This window comes from Protopterus annectens, chromosome 15.part0, assembly GCF_019279795.1.
Source record: "Protopterus annectens isolate FY-2018-M chromosome 15.part0, PAN1.0, whole genome shotgun sequence".
NCBI lineage: Eukaryota > Metazoa > Chordata > Ceratodontiformes > Protopteridae > Protopterus > Protopterus annectens.
The window spans coordinates 64,591,230-64,610,594 of NC_056749.1; the positions used below are offsets into that span (position 1 = coordinate 64,591,230).

The 19,365-nt window shown below is 42.2% G+C and overlaps 1 protein-coding gene across 2 annotated transcripts in view; it reads left to right on the top strand.

The window, feature by feature from the left end:
• Window positions 1-19,365, top strand: part of MPP1 (MAGUK p55 scaffold protein 1) — a 920,179-nt gene that overhangs the window by 860,947 nt on the left and 39,867 nt on the right. For both annotated transcript variants that reach the window (XM_044057679.1, XM_044057678.1), the window contains exon 11: window positions 8,662-8,864. In XM_044057679.1, coding sequence (XP_043913614.1) covers window positions 8,662-8,864 — 203 coding nt within the window. The remainder of the gene's footprint in view (window positions 1-8,661; window positions 8,865-19,365) is intronic.

Consider the following 19,365-nt stretch of genomic DNA (forward strand, 5'->3'; position numbering starts at 1 on the left):
GATCCAAGAAGATGTGACTCAAGTGGTCCACTCACACCTACTTGTTGACCATGTCATATGTGTGTGTAGAGTGAGGGGACTTGACAGCCCTAGTGATGTTGCAGATTGTGGTACATGAGAAGCAGCTACCCTTCACTTTGTCTTTACTCATCCTAGTGAGTGGTGCATCTGAGTGTCTGACTATGGACTCAGCTTTGACTAAGATGTTACCAGATGTACTGTTTCAGCTTTGCTGTCTTAAGGGATTAGACCTGTCAGCTGACTGTTCTCTTTTTGCAACTGTGTTTTCTGTACTGTGTATGTATGTATATATATGTTGCTGTTTGCCTGTTAGTTTGATACTAAGTGTCCTGTACATCAGACCTTCATCTAGGAGGCCTTTGTGGTTTAGGCAGGGACTTTTTAAGCACCTCTGCATAAGTAGGTTTATTTTTTTATTGGATTTGGTGGTCATGGTTGTGTGAAATGGGTATCCGAACTGACAACACTCCAGGTATATTCTACAGTCTTTAAGAAGAGTTTGGCCACCAACATTAGTAGATCCTTGTACCTCTCACTTGTGGAATTGTCTGTAGCAAGAATCAAACAGTTGTCTTTGAGCACGAGGTAGTTCTTGCATTGCCTCAATATTCCTATTGCCATCAGGTTAGCAACAGATGGTGGATAAATAGTGACTTCATGATGTTTAATTACTGGTGAATTAAGGGGTAATAATGACATGTCCTCTTTCCTTCCCGTTAAAGTGTTATCTGTCAGTGATCCATTTAAGGTCGCCTCTTGTTCAGAGTATTCATTAATGATCTCCACCACCCAGCTGCTAAACAAGCCACTAATATACAGCATGTAAATGACTCAATAGTTATCTGTTCTGCTAAAAGTATAGATAAATTAAAACAACTCACCCAAGTGTCTTTCTCTACCATAGAGCCTGGCTGTCTGATACACAGTTGCTCCTTAACCCCCCCCCCCCCAAAAAAAAAAAAAAAAAACTCATCCTGTTTATCCCAAAACATTCGACTGACAACAAAAATAATTTCAATATCACTTTCTCTAACAACACTAACATAGACCTTATAAGTCAAGCTAAGTTTCTAGGTGTCATTTTTTTTAAACATGAAACATCTTTCTGACTTATAACATAGGCAATCATACATTTATATAAATGAAAACAAACCATGTTGACATAATTTTAGTTGCAAGCATTTTTCAGCACAAACCGTACTGACATAATTCTAGCTGCAAAGGTTATACATGACTTATAATCTCCTTAGCACAGTAACTCCCAACTGTTTTAAGGCACAAACAAGAGAACATACAAAAGATACCCGGCTCTGTTCATGCACAACAACCCTACCGCCTACTTCCTTCTGTTCTTCCGAAGCTCTGTATCCTTGGTTACTGGTCAAACCCTCCTCGTTATCAGCTGCCTCTCATTCGTCTTCATTCTTCCTATCCTAAAACATTTCTGTCTCACCTCTTCATACTAATCCCCATTTACTTCTACTAAGTTCTTTTGCAGATACACTTCATATAGGGTTGCCACTCCTCCATTTTTTCCAGACTATCCATAGGTTCATAGGTTCATAGGTTCATACTAGGCTATCTGCCCTAGGGCATTTATAAGCCTAGCCAGAGTGTGTGTGGCTTTCACCACCCCTTAGGATGAGAATACTATACCCATTAGTCTGCTGTGCCTCTGTCCAGCAGTGATACAGAGATGATTCCCGGGGTAAACCTACGATCTCCCATCCACTCGTCAAGATTTCTCTTGAACAGAGTCAGTGAGGGGCTCTGCCTCACATGGACTGGGATTCTGTTCCATAGTGTAGGGAGTCTCTGGGTGATGAATCTGTCCCCCCAGCACGCCCTATTTATATCCGTGTTGAGGTTTAAGTCTCTTGCTCACGTGGCTCTGGTGGATTTGGATTTTTTGAGGTGGAGCATGTCCATTAATTCCGGGTTGGACATGGCCTTGTATGTCAGGCACAGATCACCTCTGAGCAGACGGTATGTGACTGAATAGAGCTGGAGTTTCTTCAGTCGGGCATCGTATGACATATGTTTGAGCCCCTTTATCCTTTTGGTGAGGAACTTTTGGGGTCTTTCCAACTGCTGCAGGTGTCGGGTAAGGTACATTCTGAATGGGGCATTGTACTCACTCATTGGTCTGATAAGTGAAGAGTACAGGGGTACAATGACCTCTCCTGATCTGGATGTGAATCCTTTCATGATCAGGTGGGCAATGTAGAAGGTCTTCCTAACCACTTTGGCAATGTGAGTGTCAAAAGAGAGGTTACTGTCAACTTGGGTCCCCAGGTCCCTGATAACTTCTTCCGTGTTTAATGGATTACCACCTATGTGGTAATTAGGGGTTACCTTGTTTTTCCCAAAGGGTATGACTATACATTTTTTGGCATTTAGCTTAAGGCCATGGCTCTGGCACCAGTTATCCATTTCTATGAGACCTTTCTGGAGGATGTCTGTGTCTGATGGAGTGTCAATTATGGTGCCCAGTTTGCAGTCATCTGCAAATTTTGTCAGCCACAATCCCCTATGTTTGCCTGCACTTCAGAAAAATAAATGCCGAACAAGAGGGGCCCAGGACTGAGCCCTGTGGGACACCGCCGTGACCGGCTTAGAGTCTGACATGGCACCAGCAACTCTAACCCTGTGTGTTCTGTCCTTGAGCCAGTTTGCAACCCATCTTGTGACATATGGGTTTACATCTAAGCTGGTGAGCTTTTCTATGATGCCCGAGTGGGGTATTGTGTCGAACGCTTTTGCTAGGTCAAGGTAGGCTGTGTGAACTGCCTTACCCTCATCAATGGCCTTAGTGACTGTTTCAAAAAAGTCGACCAAGTTCTAGAGGCAGGATCTGCCCTTGACAAAGCCAAATTGGGTAGGATCCAGTGTCTGTAGGTCCCCAATGTCTTTATTTATGAGTTCCATTATGATCCTCTCCATAGCTTTGCAGACAAGGCTCGTCAAGCTTATGGGGCGGTAATTTCCAGGGTCCGTAGAAGCACCGCCTTTGTGGAGTGGGGCCACAGTTGCCATACGCCATTCTTTGGGTACGTATCCTGTAGTAAGGCTAAGATTAAACAGCAGCCTTATGTGTGGGTTTAGTTCCTCATTGAGTTTGTGTAGCACACAGCCAGGGACACCGTCTGGTCCCATTGATGCTGTGTTTTTGCTTTAGAGAGAGCAGCTCTCACCTGGGCATCTGAGATGTTTGGGAGGCTAGACTCTGGTGGGATAGATATTTCTCCTTTGGGGAGGGAGAAATTTGCACTGAACCTGTCTGCCAGTATGTTGGCAATGTCTGTGGGTTCAGTGATTTTTTTATCATTTTGGACTAATTCTGAGCATATCTGGGAGTTTCCACCCGGGTTTCTAACATAGCTAAAGAAGGCTTTATGATTGTCTTTTGTGTCATTAGCGATTTTTCTCTCAAAGTTGGCCTTGGATGATTTTATGAGTGATGGTAGTTATTTGCTAGTATTGATCAGAGATGCCTTCCCTTTTAGGGATTTTGCTCTGTCATGTAGTAGCTTTCTCCTCTTGTTGTAGAGTTTGTTTATGGCTGGAGTCCACCAGACCGGCCTGCCTTAGGTGGAAAGGGTCTTGATTTTATTAGGGATTGCTTGATCCATACATTCCTGGAGGTGCTCGTAGAAGGCATTTGTAAGGGTTTCAGCAGCGTGGGTTGTGGTTTCCACTGGCTCGGGGCCTTGAAGGATACCACTCCAGTCTTAAGAAGTGTGAAGTTTGCTTTTGAGAAGTTCTTCATTGTGGTCTTTTTGCTGGGGTGGGGCGGGATGTGGATCTCCAGTGAGATTAATTTATGGTCTGATCTCACCAATGAGGGATATACTTCGGTGTGGAGCATTTTGTCCCCATGTTTGTGATGATCAGGTCTAGTATATTTTCTCCTCTTGTGGGAATGGTGACTAGTTGTTCCATAGCATTTGAGTTTATGAACTCAAGGAACCTTTGGGCTAGGGTGTTGGGGCTTGAGTAATGTTCCCAGTCTATGTTTGGGTAGTTGAAGTCACCCAATATGATGGTGTTTGGAGAGACATTCATACTCTCCAGTGTCTTCAGGAAGGCTGTGTGGGTTTTCTGAGTTTGAGAAGGTGGTCTGTAGCATGTTACAAACTGTAGGGCAGTTTTACCTATGGTTAATTGCACCTGGATGGTCTCCGATGCTTCGGTGTTGCCACTAACCTGGAGGTGTGGGTATCCTTTATGAATATGGATACTCCCTCCTTTGTGGTTCGGTCCGGATTTTGGGGTCGAACGCATGATATGAGGTATAACCTGATAGTGCTGGGGTGCTCTCAGGAGCCTTGAACCAGGTTTCAGTCACAGCACAGACATCGATGTTCTCCATACTGAGGAGGGTTTCGAGGGCTGCATCTTGAGGTTTAGACTTCTGGCATTGAGCAGTACTACCCTTAGTTTTCTCCATTTTTGTTTTCTAGGGCGGTAGGTTTATCATTTGAGCCTTGCCTAAAAGGCACTATGGGGGTGGCAAGAGCCTTTGCCAATATCCGGAAGCCCAGGGTGACAGGTGCAAGCCGCCCTTGAAGCAGCATGGCTTGTCAAGCATGTCATCCCAGGCAGACAGACATTGGATCCCCTTAGAATGACACCAGTAATTAAGCCAATTATTAAAGCTGATCATTTTGTCTCTGTATTGTGGCATCATTCTTGGTGAGGGTAGGATACTTCTCAAGGTCAGGGTCATACCGGCCTGGGCTACATAATCTGAGAGCTCCTCTATGTCTCTTTTCATGTAGTCCAGGGAGGTACGTCTCAGGTCGTTCACACCGGCATGGACAATGACTGAGTCATACTTGTACTTGCTGTGGAGTGACCTGAGTGCTTGTGTTATGTGGCGGATTCTAGCGCCTGACAGGCAGCTTACTGTGATCTTTTCCTTGTTCAGTCTGGTGAGTGGGACGTCAGTGTGTCTGACTATGGAGTCACCTATAACAAGTGTGTCTGGCATTGTGTTTGGCCTTAAGGGCTGTGACTGTTTAGCACACTGACTTTGAGAACTATGTGTTGCATGTCTTATGTCTTGAGGTGGCAGTTGCTTGGGTGTCTGCTTTGGAGGCCTCTGTAGTTTTAGTAGATTTTTGATCAGTGCCTCCGAGTATGTCTTTGTGTGTTTATGTGTTTGTTTTGCAGTTGTGATAGTTCTATGTGAAACTGGGTTTGTGGTGTGCGTGGTTTCCTTCTCCTCCTGTCTGGTCTTGCCAGTCCTGAGTTGAGAGAGCTCAGCCTCCAGTTTAGCTATATAGTTGCATCTCTCACATGTATTTGTGTTTTGTGGGAGAAGGAGTGGGTTGTCTGTGTACATGAGGCAATTGTAACATTGCCTCAAGATGCCCAGATTTACCAGCTGAACAGGAGAGGACGCTAGCAACTGACCCTTCGACATGCTAGAAAAAGTGATAAAGTTTGCTGTGTAACTGAGTCAGAAGGGACCTATAGGGAAATGGGTACTCAAGGGGATTCTAGGCTAATGTAGTACTTTGTTTAGTATACAAGTACTTTACCTATATAAAAATGCTTTAGGAGCAAGTGCTGAGCTTTACCTATATAAAAATGCTTTAGGAGCAAGTGCTGAGCTTTTGAGATAGAGAATAGACTGTTTAGATTGCAAGTAGAGAAGTTCTAAGGGAAAAATTGAAAAGCAGACTTTACGGAGCCAGAAATAGTTTAACCTTGTTTAACCGGCTGCCCGATGGTGCTCTATGGGCAACTCAGCTAAATCACGCAAAGTGCGCTAAAGTTGGCTTTATAGCAGGGGGTTGAAAAGACCTAGGAATTGACCCAAAATGGCCAATAGACTACAAGTTTCTGGCTGGAACCACTGCTCTATGGACAAATAGGCTGCTCAGTGCTCCCCACTCCCACTGGTGAACAAAGAAGCTTCCCTTTATCCAAATAAGGATATGGAATAGCACAGGAACCAAGCCAAAGCCCAGAGATCAGCAAACTCTGAAGACTGGACTATTCTAGTTCAGTAAGGCGGGAAAACAAGATTTTTTTTTTTGTTTTTTTTTTTTGCAGAAAACAGAGGAAAAACAGACAGTAAATGCTATAAATGCTTTTAAACGGCTAGCGCACTTGAGTGTGTTAGCCTACAGGTAAAATTAAACAACAAATAACTTTAAAAGTGCAAAACAGTTAATCAACACAAAAACAGTTTAAATAGAATGCTGAGCTGTATAAACAGGCGAAAATGCAGTCGCTAAGCAGTAAATAATCAAAAGCCAGAAAAAATACTTAAATCAGGAAAAAGTCACTCTTTTGCTCTCTGCTGCTTGTAGAACTCTGCAGGACACCACGAGGAGCTGTGCTGAGTTGAATACAAGCGAAAAGCGCTTAAAGCGGGCTTTATTACAGGGGCTGAAAAGAGCTAGGAATTGACCCAAAATGGCCAATAGACTACAAGTTTCTGGCTGGAACCACTCCTCTAGGGACAAACAGGCCGCTCAGTGCTCCCCACTCCCACTGGTGAACAAAGACGCTTCCTTTTATCCAAATAAGGATATGGAATAGCACAGGAACCAAGACAAAGCCCAGAGGTCAGCAAACTCTGAAGACTGGACTATTCTAGTTCAGTAAGGCGGGAAAACAAGGTTTTTTTTTTTTTGCAGAAAACAGACAGTAAATGCTATAAATGCTTTTAAGCGGCTAGCGCACTTGAGTGTGTTAGCCTACAGGTAAAATTAAGCAACAACTAACTTTTTAAAAGTGCAAAACAGTTAATCAACACAAAAACAGTTTAAATAGAATGCAGAGCTGTATAGACAGGCTAAAATGCAGTCGCTAAGCAGTAAATAATCAAAAAGCCAGAAAAAAAATACTTAAATCAGTTATAGCAAATACAGTTATAACAAATGCTCTGAAATATACTGTATATTTCCAAAATGTTTGAGAAGGACAGTCAGAACACAAGAAGGTTCAGGCGAAAGAGAAAAAAAAAAAAAAAAAAAGTTTTGTTTTACTTTTTGAAAGGGAAAAAGGAGGAACAGAAGGCCTTATCAAATGTTCTCTCTGTATTAAGCAGAATGAGCTATTGACACTAGACTGGGAGGTGTGTCACAGTAGGGGCGGGCAACTGCAAAGCCACCAAGTGTAAGAGCAAGACACCAACAGAAAGGGAGGGTGGGACAAAATAGCCTAGAGACAGCACTAGAGAGACAAATGAAAGTTTTTAAACAGATAAGGATTTGTGAAGATACTGAATAGACAAAGTGCTTTATATATATTAAATTGCAAAAACAGTAATCTGTAAAAATAATCAAAAAAAATCGAGATACTTATATTTTGTAGCTCAGTTGCAGTCAACAACCTCTCTAGTCTGCACTGTGTGCAAAAGACAGAAACTTTTTTTTTTTACAAGAACACAAAAGAACCAGCCCCCACTAGCCAGGAGATAATTACACAGAGGAGATGTTTCAGTTTACACAATCAAATTGATTCTCCAGTGGTCCGGAAAACACTGTACAAACTCTGGTATTCTGTTTCATAAAAGGAAAGACTATTGGAGTTTGTAAATCGGCTGATTTACTATGTGTTTTTACAGAAAAACATAGTAAATCAGCTGAAAGCAGGCAGCAGGAATGGAAAAAGAGGGCGTCCCCGGCATGTGATGTCATAGTAACATAATAAATGGGAAGGACATAGGTGGGGAGGGGGTGGGTGGGGTTACTGGTGATGCGAGGGGTGTTGCCTTACTGTGGCTTTAGCCTCAACGAAAGGTGACAACCCTAGCTTCATAGCTCTTTACATAACACTGTTAATTAATGATACTGTGTTTAAATTTGTATATTTGCTGATTAGTGGCATACTTCCATTGATTACTTGTAAACTTCTGTTTACTATGGTCTTTATGTAATTTTGTTTTTTTTTTCTTGGTGATTTCTCTGTGCTGCTACTTATTAAATACACTCTGTTTACATTTTCTATATTTGTTTATTACTTGTATAACTCTGTTTACTGTAATCTTTATGTAATGTTGGAATTTTTCTGGAGCTTTTCTCCGTGGTCTCTGGTGAAAAGAGGTAGATTTCTGCCCAGTCAGACTGTCAGTAAAGAAATGCAATAAGTAAATAATGAATGCTAATGAGATGGATTTGTGGGAAAGGTCTGCAGACTGAAGCAGTAAACTGAGCAGAATTTAAAAGTGGTATGTAAAAAGGGCATTGAACATGTTCATAAAATGACTATTCAGTCATTGATATTTGCCAGGATTGCATTTCTCAGCTCCTGCACAGAACCTAGAATTGCCTCTATCTGCAGTTCATATTGAGTTACATGTAAGTATTTTGAAAATTATGTTTGTTATCCTATTGCCCTTAGAACTGTTGGAACTGTCTGGGTGTCTTTATCCCTGTTGGAGTTTCTGCTTGCTTGTCCTGGTATTTTATGACTTTGTGTGACTCTGTAGTTGCTAGGTGCAGCTATTTCATCAAATAACTTTTGTCCTTTTTCTTTGATTACTACCTAGGGAGTTTTCTATAAATTGTATAAAAACAGAATTCTATTGTCTTAATACAGACTTATCTGCTGCTTAAACTAGGTGCAGAACCCTATGGCTAAACATGTCTCCTTAATGCCTTTGCTGTTTCTGGGTTTCAGACACCAGTAGGCCTCAGAAGAAAGATGAAGAGGATGGTAAAGATTATTACTTTATTTCCAGTGATGACATGAGTAAATGCATCAGTGCCAACCAGTTCCTCGAGTTCGGTAGCTTCCAGGGGCACATGTTTGGCACCAAGTTTGAGAGTGTCCACACAATCCATCAAAAGGGAAGGATTGCACTCCTTGATATTGAGCCACAGGTAAGCATTGTGGTCTGCAGTGCCAACCTTGTCTTTAATTAATGACGTCCTCTTGGAGCAAAATCAAGACTGTTTTATTGTTGAGGCCTGTCACAGTGTTAGAGACAGCTGACAGTGAGACCAGAATATTTAAATGCTCTAAAGGACTTTTGTAAGGGAGTCTTAGGTGAAGTAACCATGGAGTTTCTGGTTTATATGGTGTTGGGGGGCTCAGAAAGGAGCCCTTTCAACTTTTAAATCTGTTAGTGAAATTATTGATCATTTGTACCACAATGTGTTTAAACAAAACTTGAAGAAGCAGTCATAGTAAATCGTAAAATAACTTAAAATGTCTGCAGTGACCCTATTGTTTTGGCTAACTTCTGTTACCTATAAAGCCAGTATATCCAGTTTCCAGGTAGTGTGATGCACAAGGGTGGACTGACTGGCTAGCACCCCATTCAGTCGCATCAGTTCTACTCTCCATCATTTCATTTGTGAGGTAGTAAAATGAATGTATAAGTAATATTACTTGCTTAGTTATTGGGTGACTTGGGCCAAGATCTCAGACATTGATTTCAGAACCGGTACAAGTATGAAGACCCATACAGTATTGTTTACTTTCAGCACTTCCTCATGGTTCCTTTCATAATTTTGGTTCTTGTCCTTAGGAGATCACCAACCCTAGGAAAGGGACTTGTAGACATTTTCTTCACAACAGATGGTGAATCTATGAAGTCATTCCCAGTACATGTTGCAGCTCACCCAGTGATTTGAATTCCAGCACGTTTTCACTGAGTAGTTATCTGAATGTTTCAATGTGTCCTAGTGAACATATTAAGATGCCTCATAATAAGTTATCTAGGCTTCTGTATCCTGAGGGTATTAGTCTGTGCAATTTATATGAGAAACATGAGTTAAAATTTAACTTCAGTTCACTAATCCTGCCAGGGATCTCACATCTGTTTTGTGCTCTCAACACTAGAAGAATCTAGATTTAAAGCTGTACAAGAAGCTGTCAGGAGCCAGTTAAGCACCATTACTGCATGACCATTACTGTGTGGGTCATTCAGATCCAGTACAGTACAGAAAGACACATCCTTAAAGTTTTATAAATCCAGCCCACAGACTTAAAGTTGACATTTATGCACTTCATTTGCACAATGATGTTCCTTTGACACTTGCTGTGCTTCCTTAAAATATCAGAAGTAACTGATTTTCCATAAATTATTTACAGAGTAACTTTGTTGCAAATGACAGTAAATGTTACACTGATAATTCCATACTCCTCCTGAAGGTGTTATTTTCCAGCCAGGAAAGCAGGGAAAAGACCATTTGAATGATAGCAAATTTATCAAAGATATTTTCCAATAAATTCAGATGTGACTTTAAAGGAACTGTAGGTAATATACATTTGCATTAAAACTGTATGCATTTATTCCATTAATTACAGAAGAAATTTGTTGAATCTCTCAGAAAAATGTACTGCATAATAGTGTGGTTAAAGTTCTGAAAACGAGGATTCACCTGTGAGTGAATTTGGTTGAGCTGAAAGATAGGGGAGGCAATACTTGTCTGAATGTTTGGGGTGCTGCCAGGGATTTAATATGGGGACTGCATTTCCTGTGCTGATGCAGGTGGGGATTGAACATAGAGACTGCATTTCATGTGCTGATTGAACATAGAGACTGCATTGCCTGTGCTGATGCAAGTGGGGATTGAACATAGAGACTGCATTTCCTGTGCTGATGCAGGTGGGGATTGAATGTAGAGACTGCATTTCATGTGCTGATGCAGGTGGGGATTGAACGTAGAGACGGCATTTCCTGTGCTGATGCAGGTGGGGATTGAACATAGAGACTGCATTTCCTGTGCTGATGCAGGTGGGGATTGAACATAGAGACTGCATTTCCTGTGCTGATGCAAGTGGGGATTGAACATAGAGACTGCATTGCCTTTGCTGATGCAGGTGGGGATTGAACACAGAGACTGCACTGCATGTGCTGATGCAAGTGGGGATTGAACATAGAGACAGCATTTCCTGTGCTGATGCAGGTGGGGATTGAACATAGAGACTGCATTGCCTGTGCTGATGCAGGTGGCGATTGAACATAGAGACTACAATGCCTGTGCTGATACAGGTGGGGATTGAACATAGAGACTGCATTGCCTGTGCTGATGCAGGTGGGGATTGAACATAGAGACTGCATTGCCTGTGCTGGTGCAGGTGGGGATTGAACATAGAGACTGCATTGCCTGTGCTGATGCAGGTGGGGATTGAACATAGAGACTGCATTGCCTGTGCTGATGCAGGTGGGGATTGAACATAGAGACTGCACTGCCTGTGCTGATGCAGGTGGGGATTGAACATAGATACTGCATTGCCTGTGCTGATGCAGGTGGGGATTGAACATAGAGACTGCACTTCCTGTGCTGATGCAGGTGGGGATTGAACATAGAGACTGCATTGCCTGTGCTGATGCAGGTGGGGATTGAACATAGAGACTGCATTGCCTCTGCTGATGCAGGTGGGGATTGAACATAGAGACTGCATTGCCTGTGCTGATGCAGGTGGGGATTGAACATAGAGACTGCATTGCCTGTGCTGATGCTGGTGGGGGTTGAACATAGAGACTGCATTGCCTGTGCTGATGCAGGTGGGGATTGAACATAGAGACTGCATTGCCTGTGCTGATGCAGGTGGGGATTGAACATAGAGACTGCACTGCATGTGCTGATGCAGGTGGGGATTGAACATAGAGACTGCACTGCCTGTGCTGATGCAGGTGGGGAATGAACATAGAGACTGCACTGCATGTGCTGAGCATAGATTTGACTCTCTACTGACTCTTTTGCTCATCCATTCACATGTGAGCTCAAAGGACCTTCAGTGAATGATCTGTCATCTCAGCTGTGAGATTTACACTTTAATAATTTTATGGAAGAAGCTGTGTGCTAAAAGATGTTCCTGGGAGTAGCATGAGCTTAGAAAGGTCCCGTAGAAACACTGCTGGAAAGACTAGACATCAACCTTAAAATATTAACCCTTCTGACCATCTTACAGAGTCCAAACAACTCTGCACTACTTTTCTGATTTCAACTTTTAATGTGCACTAATATGTGGACAGTTGTTTATCAGCACTACAGATGTACTGGTTCCACCTTTTAAAATGCACTAATATCTGGGCATTAGTACATCAACACTAAGCATGCAATGGCTCCACCTTTTAAGTGTGCACTAGTATGTGGGCAGTAATATATTAGCACCACAGGTGTACTGGTTGCACCTTTTAAATGCACTAATATCTGGGCATTAGTACGTCAACACTAAACATGCAATGGTTCCACCTTTTAAGTGTGCACTAGTATGTGGGCAGTAATACATCAGCACTACAGGTGCACTGGTTTCCCTTTTAAATGTGCACTAATACGTGGGCAGTAGTACTTCAGCACAATGGGTGCACTGGTTCCACTTTTTAAAATGCACTAATATGTGAGCAGTAGTAAATCAACACTACAGTTGCACTGGTTCAGCTTTTTAAATGTGCACTAATGTGAACAGTACATCAGCACTATGTATACCTGAGGAGGCAGAACTGGCTCAAGCCAAGAATTAAATCCACTAAAATCTCATTTCAGGCTTCTGCTGCAGGCTGAGATTAAAAGTTTATGTAAGATTTCATGGTGTGTTTGTGGTTGCTGTATCTCCAGTTATTCCCCTATGTGAGGGGTCCACTTGGGTTTCACATTTTTTAACTGAAATTTTTTGCATATGGATATCTTTGCTTTATCCCTGAACATGCACCAGCTCTCATCTGCCAAGTAAGTTGAATAATGAAACAGTGAGCTACTAGGAACCCGGACACCAGTTCATACCAAGGTACTGTAGTTTCTGTGACAAGCTAAGTATCATTCACGTGTCCTTTTGTTTGTTTGTTTACTGTTTAAGGTCGCTGGACAGAAGGGTTCCTTTTCAGGGACAACCCAAGAGCACTGACCGGTTAAGCGACTAATAAAATTCACACGGCAGGTAAATGGAAGCTGAAAGAATCAGTTCTGGAATACAGGAAGCACTTCATGAGGAGTCCACAGCCTTAGTCTGCTGTGCTAACTGCCAGACCATTAAATTAGTTAAACCTTCCTAAGAAATGTAGAGTACATTCTCATTCGTCTTTGACACACAAACTCTTTTGATTACTGAGACCCAGTCATTCATGAACAGTTTCCGGGATGGCTGTGAATGGAGCACACCTAACAACCACCCACACTCATCAGAATAAAGTGTTTTTGCAGGGCAGCACCCCACAGCACCCTTACTTATGTACAATAACACCATGGTCACATAACAATAGGGAAAGGACAATCTGGCTGACACTTGTCTCACACAAGCAGTGATCCTGCATTACCTACATTATAACTGTACAGATTATAAGCAAAGTACAGTTGTGATCAGATGAGAACTACTCAGATTTCCATTGATCACTAGTAGGGGGCCCATGCAAACAGTAACTTTACTATGCATTACTAATGTGTGGTGAAGCATGAGTTAAAGATGCCATGGATGAGGGCAAAGCAACCTGGTTGCCTTCATGGTTAAAGACTACCCCTTCTTTGAGTGGGTTTTTTACATCAGTCACACATGGGATGGCTGGTTGTCAGTCCGGCTGTCTGGGTGTTTGTACTGTGAAGATAATTTTAAAGGATGACTTTTTTTTTCTTTGTTAAATGTAATTTTTGCATCACATGGTGGAAGTTGAAATTATATTACTCCTAACTCATGTAGGAGTCGGGTGGCAAGATGATGCAGGGGTGAGAAAGCCTGATGAGTGGGAAGAGGGGACAAGAGATGCATTCAATTTTGTGTTTAGCTGAAGTTAGATAAAGAGATCCTGGCTAAAATGTTTAAAAACTTTATGGTCATATCTGCTTACTGTCTTGGTATAGTGCACCTTGGTCATGTGTGCTAGTGAAGTAAAGTGGAATGTAATTATCATGTGGGTGTTAAAGACTCGTGTCCATGATTGAAACGATGCTGTCTTTTGTCACCTGTTTTTCCAAGTATTTGATGCCCACTCATACCAGATGAGGATGGGAATACTGTTAATGTAGTTTTCCATAAAAGTAAAGTAAAATCAATATTTTTTGGAACAGTTACTGTTCTCTTCTGCTCCCATCATATACAAACAAATAAGAAACATTATTTACAACACTAGTAATTAGTATCAACACCAGTTATAGGAGTCAACAGAGATGGAAAGTGCATGAAAACAATTGCCTCTTTAACTGTTACATTGTACATAAATAGGGGGGTTTGAATTACTGTTTGCTTGCCTAAGCTGCATTTAACTAATTTTCCCATTTTCAGCTCCTTCATTTGTTAATAATAGAAGGTTAATACAACAGCATCAAAAAGTTCAGTGTTGTGTCAGTAAAGCAGTGAGGTAAAACAGTGAGGTAATGCAGCGAGATAAAGCAGCATGCTCTCTGGAGTACTGGATACTTGTCTCTGCTTTCTACTTCTGGAATTCTAGTTCCATTGGAGTCATAATATAACATAGTGCTCAGAATTCAGTAATCAGTTGTTCCTGTAAAGGAAATGGAAAACCATCCTGGTGACCTTTTCCCTTACATTTTGGCTTACCTGTAAGCTTTCTTCACTTCTCTGGTCACCTTGTGACGGGCTTTCCTGCACTGCACTTGCACAAGTAGATTAACTGTGGCTGCAGGGGAGTGGACACCTGCTTCACTTTCCTCACACCTCTAATTCCCCAGCCACCAAATCATTCCTTTTATAGACTAATGTCTGCACCCTTAATCTCTTCAGTACTGCCACATCCTTAAAGAAGACACAACATGTATCATACCTGTCCAGTCTCAATTTTGTTCCATCGTGCACATCACTTAGAAACAACTGATTTGTATTTTACTATCCCTGCTCCTTCACATCTTAAAACAGAATCAACACATTAATCAGAGAGGTTACAACCCATATATCACAAAAAGCAAAAATTCTCTGTTCTTGCAAACAATGCCAATGGAATGGTGGCTGTACTGTAAACCCTTTGCTATCCCAACTCTGAGAAAATGTTCTGTTATTTTACAATTTTCCTCTACTGACATGCACCACTAAAATCTTTATATAAATCTCAAAAATGCATCACTGTTTTTATTATCCACTATATTCCTTTCAAGTGACATGCAAATTAAATCAGGAACACCTCCACATAGTAAATCCTCAAAGTTCTTTTCACTTGCCTCATTTGATATTGGCAGTATTAATAACAGAAGGACAATACTAAAAGCTGCAGCTTCACTTCATAATCCCCAGATCATTGCTGTAACAGAATCAGGACTTAAAACCACCAAAACTAAACTGAAATAAACCAACAAAGTAATAAAAAGAAAAAATTCAACGTCAGTAGAGCAGCAAGTAGAATCAGGGCTTAACGACTCATCTTGGATCCAGCAACTGCACATTGTTCCCAGATAATAGGCCAGGCAATAGATAGACTGGAGGAGTTCTAACCTTGGTAAATAAACCCGCTAACCTCAACCCCTCTTTGGCCACCCATATAATCTACCCTGCAGAGTTAGGCCTCAGTATGGCATCCCTGCAAATCATATTAGGTGGACAAACTAAATTTTTATAGCCAATATTTATATTCCACCACTGACATCTGTATCAGTTTTTATAACACAATTTTAAGAAAATCATGCAAATTACTGAGAAACTACAGTTCTGTACATTTACCATAAATGTAAATGTTTGAGTGTATTCACTGTTGCAATCATTACATTTGGGTTATCTGCTTGCAGGTAGCTCTCAGTTGGCCTGATTAACAAAGTCTTGGGGCCTGCGTCGGTTGCTGTCCCGTCTTCCATGACGTCAGGTCATCAGGGGTATAAAACATGCAGCCGACACCATTACATCGGTTTTTCTTGCCCCAGATGTCAGGTGTCCCCTTAATGGGAAGCAATTAAATATAACAGTACAATGATATACCTCCAACAAAAAAGCAAATACACCAAAAAGGCTTTTAAGCATAGTAAAGGAAAGTAGAGTTATAGCCAAAAGAAGTTAGGGGGCTGGAGGGAGGATAACCAGGATTGCAACAGCTACACTTGAACATCTACATTTATGGTAAGTGTACACAACTGTACTATGTTCTTCATGTTTCACTGGAGGAATTTAGATAGCATTAGGGCCAGCTATAAGGCCCTGCAAGACTGCAGTGACAAAGCCAGCTCTGGATTTAGAGAAAATTGGCAAACGATAATGCTTGGTGAAAGTATGTACAGAACTCCAGGTAGCAGCTTCTAGGATGTCCCTGGTAGGGATACCTCTGAGTAAGGCTGTAGGAGGTAGATGCAGCCCTGGTGGAGTGAGGTCTGATCCCCTGGGGAATAGGTTTTCCATGGTGCTTATAGCAGAAATGAATGCAATGGCTTATCCATTTAGAAATGGTTAGCTTTGAATTAGCCTTCCCCTCTGCCCCTGCAGCAAATGCCAGCAGCAGTTGTTCAGATTTCCTTTGAGGTTTAGTCCTGTCCAAGTAGAATGTAACTTGTCTGTGCACATTTAAGGAATGCAGTATCCATTCCCCTTTATTCTGTGGATTAGAAAAGAAGGTTGGCAAATGAATGGACTGACTTAAGAGCCACGCTGGATACCACCTTGGGCATGAAGGATGGATTGGTTCTGAGGGACACCCTGCCCGCATGAAAGATGATGAAAGGCTCCACTGCCATAAGGGCCAGTAATTCAGATACCCTTCCAGCTGAAGTGATTGCTAAAAGGAAAGCTGTTTTCCAGGAAAGACATTTTAAGTCTGCAGTAGCAGCTGGCTCGAAAGAAGGCAGAGTGAGATTCTCCAAGACAAAGTTAAGGTCCCAGGCTGGGGTTGGAGCTCTCCTGGGTGGTCTCAAATTTTTGGCCCCACTGAGGAACTGCTTGAGCAGTGGATGAGAGAAGAGGGGAGGTTCTGTGTTATAATGAGCTGAAATGTGTGAGGCGTGGATTTTAATGGAGGAAAAAGACAGGCCCTTGTAAAGCATCTCAGTTAAGTATTGTAAAATCTGAGGTAAATTGGGTGCTGCTGTGCTCATCCCTTGAGATTGGTTCCAGGCACAGAATCATTTCCATTTTTCAGCATAAGATTTTCTAGTACTAGGCCTCCTTGTCTCTAAAATGATATCCATCACAGGTTTACTGAGGGATGGTAAAGGAGAGATTATGTAATTAGCCAGGCTGCAAGGTTCAGTGTTAGAAGCTGAGGGTGCAGAATCTGGTTCTCCTGCTGAGACAACAGGGAAGGAGTCTGAGGCAGGTGCCATAGGGATAACCATGACATACTGCACAGGAGGGAGGGTACCAGTGTTGGTGCGGCCAGTCTGGAGCAATCAAAATCATCCTTGGTTTGTCCTGTTTGATTTTTAGTAGTACTTTGGAGAGCAGAGGCAGAGGGGGGAAGGCATAGACTGATAGGTTTTTTCCAGCTGAAGGACAGAGCATCCACTTTCCAGGCTTGTTTGTGGGGAGTCCTTGTGCAAAATTTGTCCAATTGGTAGTTCTGGGGAGAGGCAAACAGATCTATATCTGGGCTCCTCCATTTGCTTGTCAACGTGTTGAAAATCCTTGGTTCAAGTTTCCACTCATGTGGGTCCATGAGGTTTCTGCTTAGTCCGTCTGCCAGTGTATTTAATTTTCCTGGCAGGAATTGAGCTTGTAGGTGCACTTGGTAGCTCAAGGCTGTGTTCCACAATGCCATGGCTAGTCTGCAGGGGAGGTAAGAATTCGTACCCCCCTGCTTGTTTATGTACCACATAACAGTGGTGTTGTCCGTCTTTACCATTAGTTGTCCTGGAAGAATGTGGTCCTTGAAGGCTGTCAGAGCATTCTGTACAGCTAACATTTCTTTTTGATTGATATGCAGGTGCATTTGACTTGGGTTCCATTTGCCCTGAATGCACTTCCCTGCCAGGTGAGCCCCCCATGCATAGGCTGATGCATCTGTTGTTAGGGTTTGGGAGGCAGGGGGTAGTGTGAAAGGTAGTCCCTTGTTTTGATGCCAGGCCTCTGCCCACCAAAGGAACTCTAGGCATAGGCAAGGTATGATAGGAATCATTGTTTCTAGATCCTGAGAATGTTGATACCATAGGCTTTTTAGATACCACTGTAGTTTCCTCATATGCAGTCTTGCATATGGAATTAGAAGAATGCAGGAGGCCATGAACCCCAAGGCTTGCAGTGTTTGTCTTGCAGATAGCAGGGTTTTTGTGGCCACTTGTTTGAAGTAGGTTGTCAAATTAATTTGTTTCTCTGGCGTGAGGTAAGCCATCTGTGAAGTTGTATTCAAGCTTGCTCCCAGGAATATAATTTGTCGACAGGGTACCAGGTGTGATTTCTTTTCGTTTATGGTGTTCCCCAGACAAGTTAGCACCGTTTGTACAAAGGCCAGATGATTCAAAAGTATGTCCTAGCTTTCTGCCTGAATTAGACAATCGTCCAGGTATGGGAATATTTGAATATTTCTTTGCCTGCAAAATGCAATAACTGGAGCTAGGCATTTTGTGAATACCCTAGATGCAGTAGATAAGCCAAAGGGCAGTGCTGAGAACTGATGGTGCGTGTAGCCTTCTTTAAAGTGTAGGTATTTTCTGCAAGATTCCCTGATTGGGATGTGCAGGTATGCTTCTTTTAAATCTAGTGTTGCCAACCAGGCATCTTTGCTTAGCATAGCAAGTAATTGCTGAAGAGTCAGCATCTTGAATTTTGGAATCTCTAAAAAGGTGTTTAGAGTAGACAGGTCCAGGATAGGACGCCATGAATTGTCTTTTTTGGTTACCAAGAAAAGTCTCGCGTAGAAACCTTGTCCCTTTTTCGCTTCTGGTACCAGTTGAATAGCCCCCATGCTTAAGAGAGAAAGTACTTGTTTTTGGGCCTCTGCCCACTGATTTGGGGGTAGGTCTGGCTACCCGCTTGGTGTTGGCAATGTGTGAAAGTTAAATCTGTATCCCTGGGACACTATATTTAAAACCCATTTGTCCTGGGTAATGAGTTCCCAATTCTTTGCATGAAGAGCAATCTTTCCCCTCAAAGGGGCAGTCAGTTGATAAGTGCTTGGAAATTTTAAAAGGAAGTCATTCAGTTTACCATAGGGGGGAGTCTTATTATTCCCAGACTTGGAAGTGGAGGCCTCCCACTGCTTAGTTCTGTGTGTCCCCTGGGACTGAAACCTAGGGTTTTTGCTGTGTCTGGGTTTGGCTTCAGAAGACCTGGAAGGGGCTGGAAAGGACCAATTCTTAGAGGACCAGTGCCTACTAAATCTAGAAGGCTGAACTTGTAAAAAATCTTTAAAAGTCAGCATAGAGTTAGCTTTATCTTCCATCTTTTTAAGAACTTCCTCAGCCTTGTTGCCAAACAGGTGGTCCTGATTTGAAGGAGCATCCAACAATTTATCTTTAACATGATCAGGCAAAGATTGCTCCTTAAGCCAAACATGCCTTCTGAGCACAGACTCAG